This window comes from Lepisosteus platostomus, chromosome 11 (assembly GCF_059453375.1).
Source record: "Lepisosteus platostomus isolate fLepPlt1 chromosome 11, fLepPlt1.hap1, whole genome shotgun sequence".
Lineage (NCBI taxonomy): Eukaryota > Metazoa > Chordata > Actinopteri > Semionotiformes > Lepisosteidae > Lepisosteus > Lepisosteus platostomus.
In genome coordinates this window covers 31388304-31413313 of record NC_142621.1, presented here as the reverse complement: position 1 = coordinate 31413313, position 25010 = coordinate 31388304, and the positions used below count along the sequence as shown (strand labels likewise).

Sequence of the window (25010 nt, the reverse complement as noted above, 5' to 3'; positions counted from 1 at the left end):
GAGCATTTCTTCTGTTTTAAAAAAAATACATCTCCCACTGGGGTTACAGTGGCTATAAAAAGTATTCATCCCCTTTGGCGTCTTTTTCATTTTATTTTCTTACATCATGGAATCAAAATAGATTTATTTGGTAATTCTTACTTGAACTTGAACTTGAACTTTATTGCCATATGTAACCGGTACTGGTACAATGGAATTCTTACTTACAGAAAGTCTCTCGATTGTAAAACAAGTGTAAAAAACAAAACAAAGTGGAAACAGTGCATCAAGACAATGTACAAACAAACAATAGACAATGTGCAAGTAAACATGTAGACAGTTTGAATGTAAACAATACAGACGTGTAAACAATGACTGGAGATGTGCAATAGATAAGAAATCATAAAGAGGTAGATGGTGATGGTGTAGGTGTGGTCCGAGGGGGATGGCTAAATGTGTTCACCAGTCTCACTGCTTGTGGATAGAAGCTATTGAAGAATCTAGTGGTAAGTGTCCGTATGCTCTTATATCTCTTGCCTGAGGGCAGTGGGGTGAAGAGCTCATGCCCGGGGTGGTGACTGTCCTCTGTGATGACCAGAATTCTACCATGGCAGCGGTCCTCATAGAGCTGTTTAATCTCGGTGAGACCGCAGCCGATGATCTTCTGGGCCATATTGACCATTCTCTGCAGTGCCTTTCTTTCTCGCGAAGAGGTGTTGCCATACCACACGGTAATCCCGTTGATGAGGACGCTCTCGATAGTGCAGCGGTAGAAGTTCACCAACACATGTATTGGCATCCCCCATCGCTTGAGGCACCTCAAGAAATAAAGGCGCTGCTGAGCCTTCTTCATGATAGAGTCAGTGTTCACAGTCCAGGTTAGATCTTTAGAGATGTGAATTCCCAAAAACCTAAAGCTGGTGACTGTTTCCACTTCCGTTCCATCAATACTGAGTGGGCTGTGAGTGTATGGCCTGTGTCTCAGAAAGTCCACTATTAGCTCTTTCGTTTTCTTTATGTTCAACTGATCAACACAACATACTCTGCAATATCAAATAAAAACAACTCTAAAGCATATTTCATTAATTACAAATAAAAATTGGCCTTGTTTTAATACTTGGTATGAGCACCTGTATACGGCTGTATTATCCAATAGGCACAGCCGGCATGTCGCCGAGAACCTCAGAAAACTGAAAGACCTTTGAATACATTTGGCCAGTCTTGTGCATAAAGTGCTTTGAATTTATTTGGATGGACAGTGTGAAATACATACAACGAATGGCATTTTTAACCGTTCGGAAACCTTATCAGGAATAACGATCTTTCTAATTATGGGGCGATATATGGATTATTTATAACCGTGTATTTTTATGGATTATTTGTAACCGGAGTCACCGATGTAATTCAACGGTCACGCCAATGGGAGCAATTGAATTTGAATTTTAACCTTGAATGGACACTAGGGGGAGCCAAAATCTCACACAAACATTGACAGCTCTATAACGCCTCAAACTGCAGATTTTCTCTTTTGTAGTTCATTTGACATTACCGTATTTTCCGGATATACAGTACAACTGCCTACGTTCCTTTTGTTTGTTTTTTTGTATTTACAATTCATTACAAAAGATTGCAATGTATAACATGGGCATGCGGTTCATCAGGGCACAGAAATACTCTGGCATTATTATTGTATTGCTTTTAGGAAGTACATGTATCTCAATGTGCATCAAATGGCCAGGAACCTAAAGAAGTACTTCAATAATATACTCGTTATGAGAAATACCCGAATCGAGGGGCACAAGGCAGTACTGCACTCTGGACAGTGCCTGTCACTCGCATGCACACATGCAGGGGCAATTGAGAGATACAGTACCAATCATCCAAGCTATCGCGTCTTTGGAAGGGGAGAGGAAAGGAGAACACAGGTAGGAAAATCACGCAGACGCTGGGGATTACATACAGAATGCATCCCTTTTCCTGATGGACCCCAGGGGCTGTGAGACAACAGCTCTGATCCCCCGACAATGCTGTAGGCTACAATAATCACCACTACTTGTGACTCCAAAGTACAGTAAGTTACAGTAAGCTACATCAGGTATTACTGTGTGGGATGGTGCGGTGGCTCTCTGGCTAAGGATCTGCGCCTGTGGCTGGAAGGTTATTGGTTCGTATCCTGAGCAAGGCTCTTAACCCAACTGTTCCAGGGGTGCTGTATACATAGCTGACCTGCGCTCTGACCCCAAGCTTCTCTCCCTGTCTGTGTGTCTCATGCAGTGCGGGTTGGGGTATGCGGAAAGACAAATTCATAATATAAGAAATTGTATATGACTAGTACAAGAAATTGTAAAGTGATCCTATCTCTTATAAACCGATACCCGGTAAACTACCTTATGGTTTTGCTTTATTAAAGTTAATAATTACCATTGGTAACCTTTGATACCCTCTTTAAATTAGATCTATTAAGCTGTATTTTTAAATGAACTACATTACCACTCAGGTACTTTTAAAGCCGTTAGTAAGATATACTATACATACTGTATGGGTCCTGTACACATAGATCCAGAAAAGGTCAGTGAACGTGTAATGATATTCTGGGGTTATACTTAGTGAATTCTTGACATTATCAGCCCGGGGGTCTTCTTTGGGAAAGAAAACCTTTCACGGTGTATTCCCAGTGACCCCCGGATCGCCGGAATAATTTATTTTCAGTTACGTTTCCGATATACATCACGGGATGATTCTATCGAAGATCCTTTGCCGCTTTGCTAAAATACACGACGGCCCGATCATCAACAGAGGCAGGCGAGCACGGATCCCTCTCCCAACACCTCCTGCATTTCCTGGAGGACCGCACCGATGACTAGCAGAAATCGGGCATGGGTTTCCTGCCTGGAGCACACGACTTTCTGCGCGCCACTGTCCGCCTCTGTGGCTGACGCAGAGCGCACAGGATGGTGGTCGTGACCAACTGCCTACACATGGAAGGAAGTAACAGGAGCACATGGCTAAGTTTAATGATAGACAATGAACAGGGTCTGAACGTAAACAAACGAATACACTTGCGAAAACAGAGGGAATCTTCTAGAACTTCCTCGAATTGGACCAGATGAAGTGGCCTCGTATAGGACCCAACACATCTTTATAGGTTAATTTAATAGAATGTTCGTCTGTTTAGGGGGAAGTAAAGTTTCAACGGTAAAGGTTTACAGATCGGCCAGAAAAGCAATGTAGGTCTAAATTAATTGTACCTTTAATGCTCTCACACGCACAGTGTACTCAGTCGTAATGGGGGGAAAAATCAATTTTATACCAAAAAATATTCTGACGTTACCCCAGCATCTAAAAAATAAACAAGAAATTAAATGTATCTGATAAATTCACCCATAGATTCACATCCACCAGATCAGTCCCTTGAAGCTACCAACAAAAGAAAACCGTAAATACTAATTCAAGACATCTGGGGATGTGTGGAGACAAAAGACCCAGACCTGATACTGTACGAGGAGGACTGCGAGGCGGGGTTCTGCAGCTACATAAGATCGCTTTATTAGCCATATACAATTTCTTGTATTAGGAACTCGTCTTTTCGCGTGCCCCAGCTTGCTCTCCATGAGACACACAGACAGGGAGAGACGCTGGGGGTCAGAGCGCAGGGTCAGCCATTTATACAGCACCCCTGGAGCAGTTGGGGTTAAGGGCCTTGCTCAGAATACGCCAACCTTCCAGCACTAGGAGCAGATCCTTAGCCAAAGAGCCACCGCACCGCCCTACATGGGCTCTTTGAGATCATGAGCGGTTTAGGAGATGTTATGGTGTATGTCTATCGCTGAGATAGAACCTTGTCCTTCCTAAGAATCCTACCAGCAACGTGTTCTCGTGACCCACAAACACCCTCGTCCCCAGAGCGGAGGCTAGGTAATAAAATTGGTCTCATTCTCTGCCGCATTTCTCGAAAACAAAAACAATTTGGCTAATCGTTTATAAAGGACAGCAGCATTTTTCGAGCTCATTTTACGTTCCACTAGTTAAAAACTGTGGTAGGAGTTGCTGGGTCAATTATTTTCTCTGAATATAAAACCGCGCCTTTCCCCGCATATATCGGATAGATTGAGATACTGTTAAAATTATGATTTCTTATATCTAGCCCTTCTGTGAAGATGGTGACCACAACACATTTCCAAAAACATCATTAGTGATTTTTTACAGTATTCGTTTATGAAATCATTTGAATATTACATTCAATGAAGGATGAAAAAGTTTTTTTTTTTCAACGATTCCATAACTTTCAGTTAATAGTCTGGTTTCGCGTGGATCACAAATACAACCCACATAGGCTCTGTAGATAAATCCGGTACACAACAAAACCTTCACCAAAAATACATAACTTGAGATATACATTTAAACTGAAACCAGAACACGTCTGTGAATATACCGCACCACACCGTATAGTACATTGTACTTGCATTGACTCTCTGCTCGCCTTATGAAACAGTCCACAGGAAACGCGTTCTTCCTTCACAATCTGTGAGCTGGTAAGTGTTCGTAACAGTAAAAGACTGTATTGACAACGGATGAGGGAAATCGAGAAGGACGTTGTAGGCGAGTGCGAAGAACGCAGAGACTTGCATGTCAGGATCCTAGATGCACATTTAATCATTTTAGCGACGATGTTATGGAAGTTGACAGTCGTGTATTAATTTTACTGGGGAGAATGAACTGTCAAAGCAATTGATGTCGGAGCACGAAAGCTTATTATTTCGGTTTTCTGAAGGCAGCTGTTTTTTTTTTTACATTCGAAGCTCCAAATAATCGCAGTCATACACTTAACTGTAAATAAAAAGTTCTTTTGGGGGGGGGGGGGTATTAGACATTGTATAACCCAACCTTACGGGGGGGGGGGTGGATATTAGACATTGTATAACCCAACCTTACGGGGGGGGTGGTGGATATTAGACATTGTATAACCCAACCTTACGGGGGGGGGGGGGTGGATATTAGACATTGTATAACCCAACCTTACGTTTCCGACGATAGAAATGTGCTCTTATTTTAAACGTATTAAACACAGTCATCATTTTCAATAAGAGATGAAAAATCCTGATCAATTTTCCATTTAGCAATGGAATATGGAAGCGCATGCAGCTTCTGCATCCAATTCCCAAATTAATATGTAACCAAAGACACCGATGTAATAAAACGACCTGATTAGGATAATTAATTTTCAAGTCGGAATGAATACGCGCCTCATGAAATGCAGTTCCAGTTTATGATGGAGTCATTCCTCAAGAGTGGCTGTGAAGGGCTTATACATCTGTACTGTCGATGCGAATTCACCGAGAACACTATGCTTAAGGGGGAATACGAGACCACAAGTCCCGCATCATCCACAGGTTCATGAGCCCCTGGCTGGGCGGTGGGTTTATCCCCATTTGATTTATACCGGCTGACTGAAGGTCACTGGGAAAGCGATAAGGTCTTATCTCTCGCTGCAAGGTGGTCCTCTGAGGTTTCTATGAATTTTGGCTCGCTTTCCTTGGGCATTCTTCCGAGAAAGCATAAACCCCGCATCACATAAAAAGACAGCTACTTCAAAGGCTCGGAAAATTAAGCATTTAATTCGCCTTCCTGCGATTTTCTTTATTTTTATTGATTTTTTTTATTTGTATGATTAACACTGCTGCTGTTAAGAATAATAAGGTGGCATGGCTCCATATAATAATTAGCTGCGTTGCGTTCTATATCTTTCTTTTTCATTCTTGTATTTTAGTACGTAAAAATAAAAACGCAGACAAATTCTCATTTATAACGACTGCCTGGAGACGCATTTATACAGTTGGGAATTTACCGAAACAGGAATTTACCTTGCTCAAGGTTGCAAAACCAGAGTCCTTTCGGGAATCTGGCAATACAATCTTTCTCTTCCGAATCCAGAACTGCAACCAATACTGCGTATACAGATAAATAACCTCTCAGAGTCCCACATCAAGCTAAATTATGCGCATTTGTACAAGTGCCTAAAATTCTTTGTTAATGAAAATGAAACTACAAGTTGCCCCGCACGGCTAAAATCTACCTCCTCCGGGTTCTCTGGGGTCAGAAGTCTGAAAGTGAATGTCTTTGTGAGATATTCAATCGATTAGGGTTATCAAGGCTTATCAAATCAATAATATACATGTGTCCTTTTGAAAATACTCCGACGTTCGTGTGTAGCACCTCCCACACAGACTGTTATTAGGCATTACGCGTAACAGAAGTGTTTAACGAGATTTTAATAACTGCGATCTGTTTAAATCAAACTTCCAGCACCACACAGCCGTCTGGGATAACACAGACGATTTCTTATTTGGCCGCCCCAAGGTACTGGGTCGTGTCTTGTTCCGCTATGTGTCGGAGAGCCGGCGTCAACTTTTCGGGGATTCCGTTTCATGTCCAAGAACACGTTCAAGATTTTGTTTTCACTCCTGACGTCTTTTCCCCCCCGATATATTTGCCGTTTAATTTTTATTTTTTATTAATTTGTGGAACACGAACTTCATAAACCCACACACTTCTAAACATTCAAATTTGTTCCGTAATGATGCGCTTGTAACTACTCTGAAACGTTTTGGGGTAAAAAAAAACCCGAAAGGTGCGGGAACGCATTTTTTAAGGATCTATAAAGCTATGTATTCTAAAGTTATGCCTATGCATATCCCTACAATATTTTCCGCTTTCTCTTCGATAAAATTGCCAAATAATAATGAATCATTTCATAAATAATGGGTTTAGGGGCTTATCATGGCCGAATGGCCAGCGCTGAGCGCTTATCTCTCTTGGTCACATTGCTGTAGTGTTCCGTTCTCCATACTAAGCAGCGAACTGGACGTGATGTGGAATTATATACAACCACTTCCAACTCCAGACAGCACTTTAGAGCTCTAAAATATCAGACATGGATGGCCTTCCACAAAATGGCTCCACGCATAGTGTAATATCAACATACAAACGGTAAGAAAAACGTTATTTCGGGCATGTGTTGGTTAAAAAAATGCTATTGGATTATTTTAAGACATAGTACATGATTTTATATCGTTTTCAAGCGTTCATACTTGATCGTTTTCTGTATTTCGTCGTTGTTTTCCCAGATACAACAGTGGGTTATGAACGGGTTTATGTGTAGTCGGGCCTTTCCTTTTATTTATAATAGATTTATATATACATTTAAAAATCATTCGATTTGTTGTTGTTTTTTTTCCGTTTAACGCCTTCCGTAACACATTTTTTAGAGGACCACAATAAGCCAACCATCATAGGCCTATTCAATTTTTAATCTCTTTTTAAATTCAAATACCCTTTTCTTTATCGAAAACGTAAACAAGCGTACGGACAATCGCGAAATGAAAAGAAAGAAGAGGTGTTCTGGGATGGGGTCTAGGGATATTAAACATAATAACGCTCCGATTCTTGCGGACATAAATACAAGAGATCCTTCAGGGAAGCAGGGAAGTGTTCCCTTAAATGTCTTTAAATGACACACTCCCGAAATTAAATTATCCAGATAGTGTTATTTAAAAATTAAACGGGTGCATAATATTTAAGCAACACGGATGTTTTAAAAATACATTTTCCGTACAGTACAAAACTCTTCCATGGCTGGTTTAATTAACTCTGGGAATGCCCGCGATATATAGGTGGGGGCTCTTCCATTGTTCGATGTACTTGAGCAATATTCAGTCTCCAAACATAGCTGACATACGGGTTTTCTATGGATTTACCGTGTACATTTTGCCCCGCTTTGTTGTAAGATAAATGGGGAGACGAGAAAACAGAATTCTGTTTCTATTAGGTTTGCCTAATAATAACACAATGGTAACAGCAATACACAAACGCCAGTAAGTAAATATTTTGGTGATTTAAAACGAATAAATGCAAACGACCCTGTGCGTGAAATAGAACAATATTCCTCGATTCGTTACAAAATAAACGTATTTCCTTTTTTTTTGTAAAACGATTTCAACGTGGAATTACTTCCACGGTTTATACACAGAACTCGAATTCCCGTGCACTGCGTGGAATAAGAAATTCTATATTTCCGTGATCTGAATTATTTAGAAACTGTTGCATGTTCATTATCAAGCGCTCAGGAAAATATAGCTAATATCTTTCGTTTTGCGTGTCCGTAAACCCAGTTCTGCATCGTAGTAACAACCTGCGGGATATTAGATTTAACTCGTAAAATAGTTATTGTGTTTCAATGTTAGAATGAATTTAGCTTTTAGCTGTTTTTTTTAAACATAATTATTTCGCTCTTGAATTCCAGCTAGGGTCTAACAATACTTTCTGCACTATGAGTAAATTAAGACACTTGAAAATCACATTTCGCACCAAAAGATTTAAATCTTCGTATAAAATAAAACTATTATGACATCCTTGTTTGGAGTATCACTAATCCTGTTGTTTTTGTTGACAAAATACATACTGAATTGGTAAGGTACATTCCAGTTATAGTAAGCTAATAAATCGTTAAGAAAAACAGCATAATTCAGTGTAGGTGTCAAAATTAATCGAAATATTCTTAACTGATCTTCAGTGATCTTCACATCTTTATTTTTGAACGTGTTTATTTTTAAGTTGTAAATTGGTATACTGTTTGTCAGGGAAAGTTAAAATTTCATCTGTTACTGACGTGACTTCCCCTATACTTAAAACCCGATCTTTAGAGCTTGACGGTAATTTCAGAAGAAGATAAATGCAGTGACGCCAAGTCGCGTTTGTTGAGGTCGAGTGAGATGAGCACCTATTTGAAAAAGAACACTGTTTCTGTGAACGCTGGGGCGATATTGTCTCCTATGTTCCTCTGTTTTCAAGGTTTAAAATCCAATTACTCGTTTTGACCGTGATGTCACCTGGTGCACACTTATTCACATGCCTGCTTGGAATAGCCAAGTTCAAGCTCATCGCAAGAATCGCTGGATGGCGTATTTGGTTTTACTTTCGAGCATAAATGTTTTAGACTAGGTAGGAACGGTACTGTTAGATTAGGTATGTTATTCTATAGGTTTATGTGTACAAATAAGTGTATTACATTCCCATGTATATGGTTGTGTTATTTTTTGTATTCACAGTTTATTAAAAAGTTTCTACTAATGTTTTGAAAGAAGCCTCTATATTAACATCCGCGACATGTGTGGTTCCTACAGGTCGCGTTGGAATAAATGGTCATTTGTACCTAATCTGAAGATTTAGGTCCAGTACAATTAAAAACGTAAAAGTGAATCAATAAATAAATAGATAAGCCTTAAAACAATGGCACAAACCATTAATTAAAAATATTGTTTATTATTTCGCCTGTTTACTTATTATAAGAAGCTGGAAAAAATGGCGGTGAATTACCAAGCCTACATCGGTCTGGGTAATAAATGAAATGGTTTGTGCTAGAACAAGATAGGCAACGTACTGTACTGTACAGTATGGAGCACTAGATACTTATACACTGCAGCGCTCACAGCCAGAAAAGGTGCATTTTTGTCTGTTTCAGCGAATGTCGCCACCACAGTCCAGTTTAAATCATGTGCTCTGATACATTCTTACGTACAGTATCTCTCCGTCCCTTTAACCCAGGTGACTTCAAGGAAACATCTTCCTGTTCAGTTATAGATTCAGCAGGGAGCCTTTCCATTGCTCTTTTAATTTAACCTTTCATGCAGTGCCGCACCTTCCTTTAATCCGCGAGATGATGGAAAAGCTGAAACTGGAGCTTTGTAAGAACAGCCCAGGGGAGTGCGAGTCTCCCCGTCACGACTCTCACAAGGCCAGCGAGACGTGTGAAAACCAGGAAAGCACGACCGACCCGGACAAGAGACCTGGCGAAGGCGTCCCCGGGGACCATCAAAATGGGACTATCCTCATAAACGGAGTTACCAAGGAAACGGCTTACCCTGCCAACGAGCTCAAAAAGGAAATGCCAGTGATCGAGTTGGCCAGGAGAGGAGGGAGCTTGGATATAAAAGGAAGGGAGCAGAAAGGAGACATCACCCAGAAGGTGCAGACCACCGAGCTGTGCAGACCGCCGATACCCTTACCTCTGCCTCCGCGGGATCCGGCGTGCGAAACTCGGATGGTGCAGCTGAGCCCTCCCGCTTTCCCTCTCCCGGCCAGAGCGATGCTATACAGTAACGTGGCGCAGCCCCTCGCCACCATTAACAGGTAAGAGACCTCACCCTTTTCTCGCGGCAGCTAACCAAGACGAATGATTTGGTGAAACTTTTCAAGCTGATGTAGCGGCTACCTGAAAAACAGCTTTCTCTCGTCATCTGTACTCCACCACGCCGTCTTAGCTCGTAGATAGGAACTTACAACAAAAAACAATAACCATTCGTTTTACCTGTTTTTATATTTCGTTTTTCCTTATTGTAGAAATCTTGTCGTTATTCCGATTGCACTATGTAACTTTTGCACTATTCCACTGTAAACAGTTGTGTATTTATTTTGCCTGTAATAATAATAATAATAATAATAATAATAATAATAATAATAATAATAATAATAATCTTTTAGTAGATTAGTATGTCACTGTTTAACGAAGGAAAACGAATTGTCAGAAAAATCGATATAACCGATGAGTCTTTTTATTAAATTCCTTTGGAATAATGTTCTTAAATAAAAGCTAGTTTATTCTTATAACACCATAATAATAATAATAATAATAATAATAATAATAATAATAATAATAATAATAAACCCGATTATAATATTCACGAAAGAGTTTACATCGTGAAGGTCTGGATTTTGTGACTTTTATATGAAAGACTTAGAAAACATTCGTTGTGTTGTGTTTTATCAATACGTGTTATGTGTTAATTTAACTACTCCTCTTTCTTGCTCGTGTCCCTCATAGCGCTTTTGGTGGGGAGCCTGATCAATACGGCATGTTCCCCAACAACCGGGTGAAACGCAGACCGGCGCCCTATGAAGTGGAAATGAGCGATGGTAGGCGCTTTTTAGATCTTTATAAATATGGTAAGATGCACTTTTCTGCGTCTTATTAGTGCTGACACCTATTCATCTATTCTTCAATTTATTATTACTCGCTCATTAATTTAGATTCATTGATCCACCTATCCGATCATGATTAAAAGGCTTCGTACTATATAGACTGACAGAGCAGATTTGAATTTAATGGAGAAGCTATTAATTGATTAAAAGAAACTTCCATGTTGTTCCTCTATATTTATTTTTAATTAAATTAACTTTAATTAGACTGAGCTTGTCAAAACTGTAATGGATACAATATTTTGAGCACCTGTATTACCCTTATTTCAGTCCAAATGCTGAAATGCTTTCTGCAATAATTTGTGTTTGGAGCACCTAAACTGGTTTCAGATTCCAGTTTAATACAGCTATACTAGTTGCCACCTGAATGATACAGTTATGCCAAGGAAATTGACCTCTTGTGAACTTTACAGCATAAAATAAGAAGGCTACACTGTCGATTTTTGAAGAAGACACATTTGTAACCATGCTTCTCTGTGACTAAATGAACAGTTAGTCCCTTAGGCACAGTCTTCACTACACCGTTTCCCGAGTAATGCACATCAAACAAGATCTTTTCGTTTGAGAGAAAACAGCTCAGAAATTGCACCGATTACTTGAAACCGATGAGCACAATTATCCTCTGTATTTTAGTGCACTGTTCCTTAGGTTAAATGTTTTGCAATCTATGTCCTTTCAGTCTTATTAATAGAACCAGAATGGTTCACCGCCCATATTACCACTACCTTTTGCTTTTGCTAAAGGCGTGTTATTCTACTGCAGACGGCAGCAATCCATTTTAAAGTCTCTAAAGTACTAGCAGATGCATTTTCCTCTACCATGGTATTGCAGTCTTAAAACAGCCAAGCCGAACAAGAACAGATGTTTATAAAGCTTTTTTAAATACATGTTTCTAAAACCCAAAGAATTGAAAACTATCAGTATATCTTTGTGTCATAATTTTGACTTGGTTCAAGGTCAATGAGACACACTGTATCTCTGTACAGAGTACTACAGACTACAGGTACAGAACTAGCCTCTGACATTTTTAGCTTTTGAGCTATCGAGTACCAGAACATACAAGTGGTCTTACGCTTCAGAGTTGCCAAAATAGGCAGTGCAGTTAGATATTACTTTATGTTCACCATATGTTGAGAAGGCACTTCAGAAACCTGTTTTTGTGAAATGGCTGTCACTGTTGTACACAAGTATATCTAAAAAAAAAGAGACATGTGGTTCTTAAAAACAAAAATCTGAGGACTAATCTTCAGTATTAGAATAACAGCATGGTACCTGTTTTTTTCTACCTCCCTATTAAAACCCCTGCAGTGCTCTTACTACAATGAGAGATTTAGACGTTGGGCTAAGGGAGGGGGCAGAGGCGACTGTGCAGAAACTGCAAGTAGACAGCAACTGGCACAGATAGCTGGTAGCTGCCCATAAAAATGCAAATGCTCTGTGCTGTGCCTGCCACTACTGCGAGAGAGCGAGGATTAGGTAGACGGTAGAGCTGCATGTGTATTTATGGAAAATAAACACAGTTCTCTTTCTTAACAGGGGCTTTGCATAACATCAATTAGAAACACAAATCGCAAGCACCTACATGGTTATGAACCACACCATTGTGTGGAAATATTCAGGTTCTTGTACAAGTTAACTGCATTGCCAGACATGAGAAGTACGTTTGAATTGAATTATGTATCTAGGGAACGGTACGTTTTTACAAGACAATTATAGGTGCCGCTGTGCACGTGCTACCTGCTCTTCAGTTTGCAGTTTTACTGTAAAGTAGGAAACTAAAACCAGATATACATCTGTGGAAATAAAGTATTATGACATTTGTACCCAGAATAAGCTCACAGTGGTGCAGTGTTTAGCATTGCTGGCTCACAGCGCCGGTGCCTTGGGCTCAATCCCAGACCTGGTGTGCTGTCTGTGTGGAGTTTGCATGTTCCCCCCAGGTTCGTGTGGGTTTTCTCTGGGTCTACGATTTCCTCCTACAGTCAAAAGCCATGCTGGTAGGTTCACTGGCATCTGGGAAAATTGGCCCTGGTGTGCAATGTGATGTACCAGCGTCCCAACCAGGGTGTACCCTACCTTGTGCCCGTTGCTTGCCTGGATAGGTTCCATGGTACCCCCGCAACCCTGTATTGGATAAATTGAATGAATCGGATAATGATCTTCCTGAAAGGTGAAGTTGGAGCCAGTAGGACTTTTAACATGAAATGATATATCAACACCACTGCAGGATGGGTATGCAACCCCATACGCAAACTGCTCCCCCTGCATGCTTGATTGCTGGCTTCAGGCAAAGCTCTTTATATGTTTCCATTCTCTCCCATCTCACCTCATCTCACATACTGACTTTGATAACATCCAAATAACAGGAACTGTGCCTCATCTGTCCAAAGCACCTTGCACCATTCTTGCATACTTCCTTGCTTGTGTTCTTGTGAATATTTTAGACTTTAAGTGTTCTCCTTTCTTAAAAGAGGTTTTTTTTTATTGCACCACATAGCCATGTCCTGATTTAAAAAAAACGACCTCTATTTTGACAATGACATTGACTTTTTGGCTATCGATGACTTGATGACAGCGCCTGGGCCTTCTGGTGTCAGTTGAATGATTGTGTGCGTTAAGATATTATCTTCCAGTATTGCTCATGCTTGTGAGGCAGCTCTTTCGGTCTTCCAGTCCTGGGTTTGTCAATTACTGAAGATGTTTCTCTGTACTTGATGATTCTGCTTCGGATACCACAACTTGATAATTAAAGGACGTGCACCGTTTCACATAGTGCTTTCCCGTCTGTACACAGAAATGCTTTCATAATTCATAGTTTTATGGTGAATTCCAGATGAAATGTTAGCCTTTTTGTTTTAAGCTTACAGTTAATCCTGATTGATTTTTTACAAAAAAAAGAAGAGGAACGCTTGATGATAAACTAATTGTATTTGATTAATAAATGCAATAGATTAGTTAACAACAATTCTTGTCAAGGACACAACATATTGGATGATAATCTATAGTTTACCTTGAGTTCTGATCACAAGCTTTGGAAGATCAATGCAAATTACAAATGTTGAATGACAAGCTTAGTTTCTTCTACCTCAAACTAAACTGTATTAATAGTAGTAAAATAGTAGAAATCACTAGTGGGGTTTTGGAGCAAATCTGCTGCTCATAACCACATGCGTACAGTATACTGCATGCAGTAGCTCCTTAATATTCCTGCCTTTTGCAGCTGTGTATTGGGGCTGCTGATGCAGAATGTCTGCCGTGCATCACTTGTGCTCTAATGTAACATTTATGCGTTAGTAGAGCTTCAGGCATATAGACAAAGGAAAAAGGGAGGCTTCCCTTAGACCCGAAAGATATGAAGCCTCTCTTAGATGAACATCCATGACTATCTATGTCTAGTTGTGTTGTTGCTTTCTTCCATCCGTGTGAACCTTGTACACCAGATGGAAATCAACTTAATCGCACACCTAAAAACTCAATCAAATCAATTTGCCAAAGTCTACTAGGCTTAATGTTTACTGATAAATTTCACCCAAGCTGAGATAAGTAAAACTCCATTGGAATTAGTATTTAACCTTAGAGTCAGTACCGACCATTACCAGATTTCATAAGCAGAGAGTCGCGGTAGAGTTGGCCATAGCATTCAATAGGGAACTGGAGCCATTTCCTTAGCTTCCTTGTGACCTCAGATGCAGAATAGCATCTTAGAGAGATAGAAATGGCTGCTCGCAGAGGAACAGAAGACAGGAAGGATGAACAGCTCGCTCATCTGTTGTTTTGGTTATTCCGCTGTTACAGGCCCGCAGCCCAAAATCGTCCGGCGGATTTTCACCAACAGCCGAGAGCGCTGGCGGCAGCAGAACGTGAACGGGGCCTTCGCCGAGCTGCGCAAGCTCATCCCCACGCACCCCCCAGACAAGAAGCTCAGCAAGAACGAGATCCTGCGGCTGGCCATGAAGTACATCAACTTCCTGGCCAAGCTCCTGAGCGACCAGGAGGACGTGGAGGAGACGGGGTCACGCACGCGAGAGGTCCGGGAGGCGGGGCTGGTCCGGGAGGACCTGCTGCAGGACATGCTGTCCCCCAACTCCAGCTGCGGCAGCCTGCTGGACGGGGACGGCAGCCCGGAGAGCTTCACCGAAGACCAGGACTCTGTGGAGTCCCGGCCTGCCGCGAGGAACCTGCACCACGCTATCATGCCACTGGAGGGCAGCACTCAGCGATGATGGACTCCCAGCAGCCTCCGAGAGGGAGAAAGAAAAAGAAAAAAAAAACAGTAAAGAGCTGTAAAAAGGCCCCTGGCAGAACCAGCAAGTCCAACTGCATTTTGTATCTTTAAGGTATTCTGCTGGGCACTGTAGATAACCTTTCTAGTGACAGAGTGCGACGGTCTAGGATTGCTCCAGTGACCACCTGACACATTCCTAAACCTGTGGGATATTTTTGTGTTTATAGAGTAATTTCTCTTTCTCTCTCACAATCTTTCCTTTCTTGGAGCCTGAACGGCTAATACAGTGGACAGTGGTACTTGTTACTCATGATGGTCACTTTGGACAAGGCCAGAAGGGAGACAGCATACAAAGAACTGTATCCAACACCCTGGCCCTTCTGACTGGTTCTGAATGACAGGTCTTTCGGCTGCTGTTCTAAGCAGATCTCGGCCTGCCAGGAATTTTGGCACATTGTAGCGGGATACCAATGGAGCCCAGATCAAAACGGGACACTTTTTGTCTTAAATGGTACCTGTTCTTGCCCCTTTCCTCAATTTCCCCCAAAAGGGTACACTGTACAGCTAAACTTTGAGTGCTTAAATGAATCTGACGCTACATTCAGATGTCTACTGAATGGTGCCGCGTCGGTACAATGTAAATATATGGCCAGAGCAGTTTGCTTTTTACGAACAGGACATGGCGTCCTGTTTAAGGGTAGAAATGATCTCATAAGGGATGTACACATAAACAGATATTATAATATCTGCGTGCAAATTTTACAACCCTTTTTTAAAAAAACTGTTTAGTATTAGTGTTGACACAGGATATGCTTTACCATAGGATATGAGTCTAAACTGTTTTTTTGGTTGAATATTTAACTTTACTGCATAGATTCCTAAGATATCCGAGTGCAGTTAGTATATTTTATCATAAAGGAATGCTTAATAATTAAGGTGTAAATAACGGTACCACTATATTAGCAACAGCAGGGTCCCCCTTCCTGAGCTTGATTGGAGCTGCTGATCATCTTGTACAAACTGATCTTGTGCCATCACTAAGGAACCCCTCGCAACTTATTTTGTGCTTTCGTCTGAATATTGGATACATTACTTTTTACTCTGAGAAACTCCATCTGGTGCAGACAACCCTCCAGTGTTAGACAAAGGAATCTGGTGAAAAATTACCTGCTTTCACATTTTGTATTTATTATTGAGAGCAGTCCGTTCTTACAAGGAGGTCTTGTAAGGAACAAGCCAACTTATCTATTTCAAAAACTGTATTCAACTTAAGATACAATATCTTTTTGTATCAGTAACTCTCAAACTCTTAACCACACTTTGAAATGACCATATTTCCTATGTAAAATTCACGCATTTGTGTTATGGCGAAACTGGCTGTTTTTTTAGAGTCCATTTTTCTACTTGACTCTGTCCTCTTGTCTGATTTTCCCAGCTGCATTCTTTGTTGTGAGCTGCTTCGTAGGATCAGGCAGACACGGTATCAACAGAACACGCTGGGAAATCAGTTTTCTTTAGACAAGCCATCTCATTCTACAGGTTCAAGGATTCTTGGTGCATAAGGATTGATCAGTTATTCTGGATGATTCATCTTTGTTTTCAATGAGAGATGGAAACAAGCTTATTGACCATTTCTAGGACTGCCTCAAGTCAGCATCTTGAACTGTAGCCTTTCCACAGGCACAACATAACAAAACTCATTTGAAATCCTTCTGAAAAAATGATTTTTTTGGTGTTTCGTGCATTTTGAAATTTCACCAGAAGATTTCCACAAGCAAAAAGCAGTTGACAAGCTCATGCCAGACATGTAGCTATGAATGAACCAGAGGAAAGATGAAAAAAATGCCGGTGTTGTGTGTAGTCCTCTTGAGACAAGCAAGAGGTAGAGCCAACTGCTTTTCAAAGCACTCCTTTTACAAAAATAAGGTAATCAAATGATAAATTAATTTAAAAAAAACTGCATAAAATTCCTATTCTCCTAATAGCTTTGAATGCAAAGTAGGAGTTTTTGTTTAAAAAAAGCAAACAGTGTTTGTGTGCTAGTGCCAAGAACTTTGTTTTCATTTTTTGGAAGGGAAGGTTATTTTGAAACATAAGAGGTACAAGCAATCTGCTTTGGTGTACTTATGAAAAAACCCCGAGATGTATGTATTTAACAATGAAAAAATGTCAGTTTGTCCCTTTCTTGTGGATTAATATGGTACATTAAGTTAGCCACAACCCCTCCTCCCTCTCCCATCTGTGGAAGAGATAAGCCCTTCCACCCCACGCCTTCATTCAGTAAGTGTTTTTACTGTACTGTATGTGATCATGTTCGTTTCTGCTTTTTTGCAGACGTCTGAGTAACTAGTTCTGGTACCTTTACGTTTTTACATTCTAGACAAAAAGGGTGGGGAGGAAGGGGGGACATTTTAATGTACCAGTCAGTAGAACACATTTGTTGTTAAAATGACTATAAATATATATCTATGAATATATGCAACGTTATATCTCACAGAATTTTATACAAAAATAAAACATAAAAAAATCACTTGTTTTTTATTTATTGTCCTAACTATAGTTTTAGTATCCAACCTTTGCTATATTAGTGTATCTCACAAGAACTTTAAAGAAAATACAATTCATACACTGACAGATACTCCGCCCTCTGCCTTTCAGCTGCTGGGCCACTCTCTGCTCACAAGTATTAGGACTGACTGACTTTTTTTCATTTTTCATTGATGGGGGTTGATTGTTTTCCCCAGAACACACCTTTGTACCCCTTCATACAATTGGACATTTCATTCGAGCAATGTGAGTGAAGTGGCCTTATTCAAGGGTACAACAGTAGGGCTCCGTCTGGGATTTCAGCTCCTAGCCTTCCAGATATGATGGCAGTGCCCCTAACTACGACTCCACACATATCATAGTGTGAATTTGTTAAAAACAGAGATCTAAAACCACCAGTAGCAGAAAAGCACGAGTCTGTTTGGTGATTATGAGCTAGAGATTCCAAGATATTTAAATATACTCACCCACTTTAAGGTCATTGCCAGCAGAACTTTTTTTAGTTGAAGCAGTTCAAGTAGGTGCTGTAGCTGCATCAGCATGCATTGGCTGCAAAGGAACAAGTAAAAGGTTTAGTCCATGCTGAAAAGAGAAGAAAGGAAACACAACGTTTCGGCTGTGGAGCCTTACACAGACTCACACAACTATCTTCTGTACAGCTCACTTCACCCCAAACATACTAAAAACTCTCTCCCTTTTTTCACAGTTCCTCAGGCTATGAAAAAAAGCTCACACCCAAAGAAGGCTCCACAGCCGAAACATTGTCCTTCCCTTCTTCTCTTTTCAGCCTGAAATAAACCTATTACTTGTTCCTTTAGTTAGTTTGGAGCATAGGACCACTTAGCTACTAAAGCTACTAATTGGTCAGACAGGCTAGGACTGAATGGCATCCTCCATTTTGTTTTACATTCTAGAATGTAAGGCTTTGTCTTGTCTTTCCCTGTCAAACTGATAGACGTGTTATCATGGGTAATACAGTAAATGGGTAAGGGTGGCCACAGCCCAAACCAGGAATACACGTCTTTCTGAAAATAAATGGAGAAATGTATAAAGGAGAATACCAAAAAAAGGCTAGGGAAAATAATAAATGGCTAAAAACCATTCTTAACCACATTCATTGTGACCTGCACACTTTGCCAAAGCTTTTTTTTCCTTACTTGGATAATATTCCTGGCAATTATTAAGTAGGATGTTGACATGCGAATGTACTCTCTGCTTTATCGCATTTAACCACAGCTGCTGTCAGGAGAGAGCAATAAAATAATCACTGAAAAGCAAAATTTCAAACTTTCTGATTTTAGGGAGCAGCAACAATACTGAAAACACATCATTATGAACTCAACTGCGCCAGACACAGAGCAATTACAATACTTAACCACCAGATAGCATTGTGCACTCAATAAAGCAAACTGTGTGAAATTTAACATGGCTGTTAAAATACTTTTCTGAAATATAAAAACGTAACATTTTCTTCACAAAATATGTGTTGTACAAGATGTTCACATAGAGTATAATTTCAATTGCTAATATAGAAAAATAGAGACTGCTTATCAGTCACTTGTAATTACAAATCTTTAAGACTCGGGCGGCCTGATGAACGAGGACTAGGGCTTAATTTATTCAGAGATTAAAGCTATCAACCTTACCTAGTAACCAATGTCCGTTGCTCACATCTGAGCACAAAGGCAAATAAAAAACCAACAATAAAAATACACAGACTCAATGAAATGTTACCCATAACATATTAATGTTTATTTTACTCTACACACTCATTTATACTTTTAGAAAATCTCAAAATAAATAACTTATTAATGACTGAATGATAAATCAAATATCTACAATAAAATGGCAAATCGAATAAGGAAATTATATGTTCAATATTTTAATGATATAACACTGTATAATCATATATTAATTATCAATTATATAATCATATAATAATGAACTACAATTAACATACTGTAGCATTAACAAGCATTTCCTTAACAAAAGTTAAGTGTTTGATTTTTTTTCCATAAATCTTCAGACCATATTTTTCTTTAGAAATTCTTAAAGAGAGACCGCAGAGTAATCGATTAATTAGCCAAGCCCACATTAATTTTAAGAGTTATACGTCTCCAGATTATATGAATCGTTGTCTTCTTAATAAATACTGTCAGTTGCTAATTTAAAAACTGGCCAAAATGAATATTTGAAAAGAAAAGTAGATATCTTCCTCTTGAAGTACTAGCCCGTTTAACCAGTTCATTAGGGTCTTGTGTATTTTTTGGAACCAGGAAAGTCTAGTATTTCCAGGACAGCACTGCCAGTTGCTCCAGGCCCCGGTGGGAGATAGAGAGGTGTGAAAGACTGGAGTCTTTCCTCGTTCCCAGGCGACACCCCCCCCCTCTCCCCACAGGGCAGCAATCAGGAGAGGCAGCAGCCTCACTAATGCTGATCCGCCCCACCTTGGCTCCCACCCTCTTGACTAAACCTGAACCAACCCCCCCGCCTCTCACACACACACACACACACACACACACACACACACACACACACACACACACACACTCCTACAGACTGCCCTGGCTCTCTCTATCTCACCCCTCCTGCGTCCTGCACATCCCAGCCAGACCATCTCTCTCACACACAGGACTTGACAAGGGCATCATCTCCCAGAGCTGGCTTTGCAATGACAAACTCCGCAATAAAAGCAGGGTAACGTTTACTACAGAACAGGTTTATCTCTTGCAATAAAGGTCAGAATGAGATCAGTTCTCCCACACCAGATGGAAAAACTGATTCACTTTTAAAAACAGAAAACTACTGGGGAGCTTGTTTCAAGCATTCAAGTTCCTCAGCGCTACCAAACAGAAACTCCGTAAAAGTGCATTTGAGGCTGAAGACTTAGAGGAGGCCTTCTTTAACGCTTCTTTACACAAAGGGCTGTCTTAGTCTGGAATGAGCCACTCAGTCATGTTGTTGAAGCCGATACCCTAAGATCCATTATCAGATACGTGGATGAGATCTTATCATCAATAAGATACAGGCAAACAAATGAATTAGGTTAAGTGATCTCCTCTCACCACAGGACGCTGTAGTGAAAGTGGGCAAAACATTAAACAACAGCTAAAGGCATCACTAGTCTTCTATTATAATAATCCTACTAACTTGAAAAAAAAAACATTTTTTATACAACATTAAAACCAATTTCAGAGCCACAACTAAAAAAAAACCTGGGACGAAGTAAAGAAACCTTCATGCTATTTTTCAAAGGGAAGCAAGTTTTATGGAAAACACCAAAACATTTTTATTTTCCCTGTACGGTTTTTAATGCTTCCATGAGTTTCTGTGCGGACGGATTAAAATAGCCAGATAACTTTTTCTAGTCTTTCTAATGAGTTAACCGTAACACAGGGAAGACTCTTAAATGAAAAAAATTAATTCACCAATGAAACAATAATTAAGATTTCCTCTTGATAAAAAGAAATACCTGCTACCTCCCAAGAGGGCAATGAGAAGACAGGCACAGATATGTAAATGGGCAGATTCATGGAAAATGACATTTCATATTATTTGATACAAAAGGTTGCATGTTGGGAATAGAAATGGGGTTATAAGCTGTGCTACAGAGCTGTTTGGCGCTGAGCAGCAAGCTGATTTAGGTGCTGTAATGAATTAATCGCTGTCATCATGTAGGCACTGTGTAGGAGACATTAAACTCACAAACAGGAGGCTTGGGAACGAGCCCAGGAGCACACAAAGGAAAGACTGGAGGGATATGTTGTAGTCGTAGCGTGAAGTCAGATTTACTGTATTCCTGGGATGAAAGACATGAGCAACGATGTAAGATGGAAAGAACCAAATCTCTTTAGTCTCACCAGGCAAAGGCTGCAGATTGCTGTGATTGAGCTTCGAAAATCTTTGAAGGTATAAAAAAGGTCCAACCTTGCAGATACTTTAAACTTACCGCAACTGGAATAGTCCAGAAACCACTGCTGTCAGGTCTTCCTGGAGCCGGTCTATTATGTCAGAACAGTATTCAAGTTTTTCTCAAGCTGGTCTGTTAAATTAGACCATTAACTGTGCCTTTCTGGATCTGGTTTGTTATATTAGGTCAATAACTGTTTTTCTGGGTTGTCTTATTTCGTGCTTGTAGTTAGCAGTTATATCACCCTGCATCTCACAACTAGCAACCCACTGAAGTTAAGCAGGTGTGAGCCTGGCCAGTACCTACCTGGATGGGAGACCTCCTGGGAAAGCTAAGGTAGAAGAGATTTTCTCTAAGCTAGAAGAGGTGTTAGAGGGACCAACAGGGGGCGCTCATCCTATGGTCTGTGTGGGCTCTAATGCCCCAGTATAGCGATAAGGACACTATGCTTTAAAAAAGGCACCATCCATTGGATGAGACATAAAACTGAGGTCCTGAGACTCTGTGATCATTAAGAATCCCAGGGCATTTCTTGAAAATATAGAGGTGTTATCCTGGTGTCCTGGCCAAATTTCACCTGCCTTTACCACTCATGGCCTCCTAATAAACCCCATCTGTGAATTAGCTTCATTACTTTGTTCTCCTATATGGCCTGTAAAAAGCTGGAGTATCCAGAAAAGCGCTATTTAAATGTAAGGAACTAATTTTATTTTAGAACAGTTGACGTGTTTCTCTGAAGCCTATTATATTAGATCTATATTTGGGTCTTTCTGGAGCTGGTCTGGGGGTATTAGAATATTAGTCAAGTCTTTCAGAAGGTTGTCTGCAACCTCAGAACAGTATTGTGATCTTTCTGAGTATTGCCAAGTTGCTGAAGAGTGTGAGTGGTGTCTGGACAGACCTGCAGGCTGGCTGAAAGGCGGCCGGTGCCCTTGACCTATTTTACATTCTATAGCAGTTATAGCACCACTTCAGTATGTTCATCTTACTCAATATTTTAAAAATATTTTTTAGAGAGAGATTTTTTTAGAATGAATCCTGCTCTGAAGGTGGAATACTGTATTATGTCTGTTGTTTAATTTCAAATATATTGTCCAGTTTCAAAAGCAGTAAATGGACAAAGATGCCTTACATCACCCTTACCACTCTGTACTGTGGGTAGTCACAAGACATCAGCGGTGTGACTTCTCACCTTCTGTAAGTTTTTCCTCCTTTTTGAGTGAGACTTTCCAGGCTACATGATTAGCTATACCCTTCATAATTCTTCTTATTAATTTCTGATATAGTTCAACACAGCTCTGAGACTTAATTCTTTAGCTGTCTATTCATAGCAGTATTCCGTAAATTCTGAAGAACTGTAGCAATCCTTCGTGCTAGATTTCCACAGTCACAGTCTTTCATATCTAATGACTCATTGGCATAATTGAGACATGCACTCCTGTGAGCACTCCTGTGAACACTCCATATTCAGAGTCATTTGGATGTTTTTGAAAAGGACTGGAAGATCAGAAAGATCCTGAAATACCTCTCCAGATCGCTTTAACATGGGCTACAGTACTGTGAGGCTGATGCTATGAATTGGGATAAGAAGGTTGCTATTGGGGAAGATTAACCCCCTGCAGGTTAATTTTAATAATTTTGCACGCCCCACTTTTCATTTTTTTATTAGTTAAAAAAGTTTCAAAAATCCAATAGATTTCGTTCCACTTCACAATTGTGTCCCACTTGTTGGTGATTCTTCGCATAAAATAAAAAATTTTTATCTTTATGTTTGAAGCCTGAAATGTGGCAAAAGGTTGAAAAGTTTAAGGGGGCCGAATACTTTCGCAAGGCACTGTATTATAGTACAAAGCAGAATACTGTATATAGTTAACTATAGCAATCCCTATTATTTAGTAAAAGCTAAATCTTTCCTGATGTATTTCTCTTTCTGTATGGAATGCTAAGAAGGTGCTGGGATACCTCTACTGCACAGTTCCGTCCTTGTGATGCTGTGTGAAAACATCCTCTTCCAGAGCACAGGCACAGTCAAAATGAGACGAATGGCCCGCTCTCATTTATCACCTTTCTTAGGCTCTTTTGTCCTCCAATTAAGCACCAGGCAGTAGTGTTGCAAAGCTTTAGTTTAAACAAAACTGCATTGGTGAAGAAAGCTGGGATGCCTTGGCTGTCTGAATCTTTTACAACTGAAAAGCCACAATCACAGCAGCATCTGAATCTCCATGTCGAACTGGACATTAATATGTCCAACAAAGACAAATGACCTGAAATCACATGTTTTGGAAAACACAATAAAGTTCCACAACCACAACCCAAACTAACACGCCATTTGAACTGCTGTCCTCTAAATGCCAAATTCTAAAGGTTTCACAATATCACAATCTACTGAATTACCTTCTAATTACAGGCTGTGGGTGCTGTTTTATTTCCTCAGAATTCCCACCTCTCTTTCTTGCAGATTCCTTGATGGGAACTGAATATCTAGTTAGGGAATCCCCAGAGCCAATTGGAAAAGATCGAGATGCAAACCGATAAGACCCCTTTTCTCACAGCCCCCCCCCCCACCAATATACTGAGAATGACTGGGAACAAAGTAGATATAATGCCATTCTCTAGTCCTCAGATTGCTAATCAGGGCTGGAGAGCTCCCAGTGGATTCCCCCAATCAACAGTAAAATGTGCAAAAATTCTCAGCTATGGTGTGAAGCAGTGGAAAGGCTCCATCAGGGAGTATCTCAGCGCTATCAGTCAGTAAATCAGTTGGAAAATCACTGAGGGCTCCCCAAGGGATGACTGCACAGATAGCTGTTGAGGCACTGAGACTGAGTTGGGGGGGGCTTTCTCATTCTGTTGGAACTGTACAATGTGGGAAAACAATAAGGTGCCTGGACACAGAGGAAGCGCAGGGCGTCTTTCACAGGCTGATTTATTCTTCCCCAGAGTGGAGAGGGAGGGCCCACTCCCATTCACCCCTGCTAATGAACCTGCCTCACCATGCTCTCCCTGTGTCGGCTAGGGACATTGCCTCAGAGGCAGAGGACACTGCCGCCACCTTCTCATGGGAAAGTTTTTATCGGCCATCACCCTTGCCATTTCAGATGGATCAGTCACTGCACTGTACGTTGTGACAGCTCATCAAGAAATAAAAAGTGCCAAGGGCACTGTGGTGTTGGGAGTCACGAGCGTGGGACTTGCTTTCCTTCTTGGAGGGGACTGAAGAGGTGTTTGGTCCACTACAGGGAGAGCTTAACACAAAGACATGTTTTTTTAAACTTCAGTTCCCTTGGCAACGGCATTGTCTGGTTACATTGATTAATA

General features: G+C 40.4%; 1 protein-coding gene across 4 annotated transcripts; it reads left to right on the top strand.

The window, feature by feature from the left end:
• The first annotated feature begins 4493 nt into the window (after positions 1-4493).
• tal1 (T-cell acute lymphocytic leukemia 1) lies at positions 4494-17765 on the top strand. Of its 4 annotated transcripts, none has more exons than XM_088599135.1 (4): positions 4494-4511; positions 9666-10164; positions 10856-10977; positions 14806-17765. In XM_088599135.1, exons 2-4 carry the CDS (start codon positions 9692-9694, stop codon positions 15231-15233), a joined length of 1023 nt encoding a protein of 340 aa, XP_088455261.1. In that variant the 5' UTR covers positions 4494-4511; positions 9666-9691; the 3' UTR covers positions 15234-17765. The 4 variants fall into 4 exon arrangements, with proteins under 4 accessions (XP_088455261.1, XP_088455260.1, XP_088455262.1 ...); XM_088599134.1 differs by lacking the exon at positions 4494-4511 and adding an exon at positions 6809-6966; XM_088599136.1 differs by lacking the exon at positions 4494-4511 and adding an exon at positions 6815-6966 and having other exon boundaries at positions 9580-10164; positions 10856-10947.
• Positions 17766-25010: the final 7245 nt, after the last annotated feature.